The sequence below is a fragment of the Cyprinodon variegatus genome, unplaced genomic scaffold (assembly GCF_000732505.1).
Source record: "Cyprinodon variegatus isolate N-32 unplaced genomic scaffold, C_variegatus-1.0 Scaffold639, whole genome shotgun sequence".
In the NCBI taxonomy this organism is placed as follows: Eukaryota; Metazoa; Chordata; class Actinopteri; order Cyprinodontiformes; family Cyprinodontidae; genus Cyprinodon; species Cyprinodon variegatus.
In genome coordinates, this window is record NW_015151092.1 from 258357 (window position 1) to 260689 (window position 2333).

At 37.6% G+C, this 2333-nt stretch overlaps 1 protein-coding gene across 2 annotated transcripts in view; it reads right to left on the minus strand.

Moving 5' to 3' along the window:
- Window positions 1-2333, minus strand: part of LOC107096639 (MICOS complex subunit mic25a-like) — a 122635-nt gene that overhangs the window by 113401 nt on the left and 6901 nt on the right. For both annotated transcript variants that reach the window (XM_015393387.1, XM_015393386.1), the window contains exon 4: window positions 1502-1646. In XM_015393387.1, the coding sequence (XP_015248873.1) occupies window positions 1502-1646 (145 nt within the window). The remainder of the gene's footprint in view (window positions 1-1501; window positions 1647-2333) is intronic.

Genomic DNA, 2333 nt, shown 5'->3' on the forward strand with positions numbered 1-2333 from the left:
GTTGCTCTTATTGGTTGTAGGTCTATCCAATTGAGTGCAGAGGCATTTTTCCTGGTTCGTTCGAAACACGCCCCATAATCACAGCTCTATGGAGCAGTATCAGACTCATATTCTGCCTAGAATTGAGTCGGACTACGTCAGGCTACAGTAGGGGGCCTTCTGCTGCAGTCTTGTGTGTTTTTAAGTTTTTAACCAAGTTTTTTTTTTTTCCAAAGTTAAGCATGTCCTTAGCCAATACCGACATCAGAAAATGTTTTTATACTATCCAAAAAAGGTGTATCAAATAAATCATCCTGCATCTCAAATCTCTGATATAAGCAAACTGACAGAAACCCTCTGTTTCTCTTTAATGTCCGTCAGTTATTAACACAACTGTCAGTTGTTCTCATACATACTAATGTTGATTATTGTTTTCTGTTTAAAATCACTTGATCAAACTTTCTCTAACAATCCAAACTAGAAAATGAGAAACAAAAGTATGTATGATCAAAGCTCATGTCTTATCGGGTCAGAAATGGTTCTGGTCGATACTCAAACCTAAGATATTGGTGATGTATTAGTAATGAAAACATATCGGGTTGGGCTGAAATGATTAATCGAATTAATCTTGATTAACTTGATTACTGAAATAATCGTCTAATCCAGGCATCCCCAAACTCGGTCCTCAAGGCCCACTGTCCTGCAGGTTTTAGAGGTTTCTCTGCTTTAGCACAGCTGGTTATAATAATTGCAGTAGACCAAAAGCCTGTTAATCAGCTTTCAATTAAAATCAGCTGTGCTGGAGCAGGGAAACCTCTAAAACCTGCAGGACAGGGGGCCTTGAGGACCGAGTTTGGGGATGCCTGGAATCAATTGACTTAGTAACTGATGAATCACTAACTAGGCTATAGAGAGGCTAAAGAGTCGCCTTTTGATTTCCAGCGCTGTAGTAGATGGCAGCCTGACCAATAGCTCTCTAGTTTCTACTTTTTGTTTGGTCTTTTTTAACTTTTTAATATTTAATGTCAAAGCGATTATCAATCAATTAATCAAAAAAATAAGTTACAGATTTATCGATTTGCCCATTTCTTGAAATAAATTTAATCAGTCAAACCTTTTGGATGTCTTTTTTCTAGCTTGTAAATTTCCTGCAGCAAATCAGTAGAACTGTTATTTAAATGCAGGCGTTTCCTCTGACTTCTAAGCTTAAATCATCATTATACACATATATGAATTCCAATGCAAACCTAGCAAATGCATTACTTGTGAGTGTAATTTGGTCACTTAATGTTCCTAAAAATGTTTTGTTATTCATATAAACCTTCATGTTTAAAAGTTATTCAGCTGACCTACTATAAAACAGCTCGGACATGCAGAGTGTTTGCAGCACTGATGTATCAAAGCGTTTTAGCTTAAACACTCTATAACAAAGCATGCAAGTTAAGATGTTTTCAGATCACATAAAAACAAATATCAGCTGCATCTATGAGTGAATGAATGATGAGTGAATGAGTGTTTGTACCAATTCTTTGGCCCTCTGCACTTCCTGGCGCGCCTGTTGTCGTTCCCGGTTCATGGCTTTCACCACCTCCTCCCTCGCTGCCTCCCTCTCTCTTTCCGCCATCTTGGCCAGCTCGTCCTTCAGTATTGCCTGCTGCCTCTCATACCTTAAACATTAAAAAAGAACAAATCATTTAATTTCTTCCCTGGGTGACATTTGTTTATACAGAGGCTAGTGTAGCACCTCATGTCTCCAGAAGGGGGCGACAGATTTCACACTAAAATATACAAACAGTGTGCCTTCCTCACTGTTCCTGTGAGAACGTAAATAATTTCTCACTGTCAGATATCAGAAGATCTTATTCTATTTGGGGGTGTTTTCTTGGGTATAATTATAGCGGTTTATCATGAATGAATAGATGAATTAATGGATGAAACGAATGGATGATTGTGGAGGATTGCTGTGACTCTTAGGAGTCATCCTCTATCCCAATGTCTAGAAACACAAATCATTTTCACAAATTAATCCAAACTTGTAAATAGTTACATTTTAGACTTTTCCAAGCTTCAACCTTGTCCAATATCAATTTTGATAAAGAGGAACCGTGACTGGTGCGGAGTGATAAAACCATCTCAATAATTTATCCAAAAACATAACATGTCAATAAAGCTGATGAGGGGAAGACAGAGAACACATGGGAAAAGTTGGAGTCTGAATAATTTAGGTGTTTTGATGAGAGGAAGAAGAGATGGCAAACAGTGTGATTTATTTTTTCTATTTGCTGCACCTTATTTGCCCTTTTCATGCATTTGTTACTTCAAGGCTGGACTATTGTAATTCTTTACTATCAGGA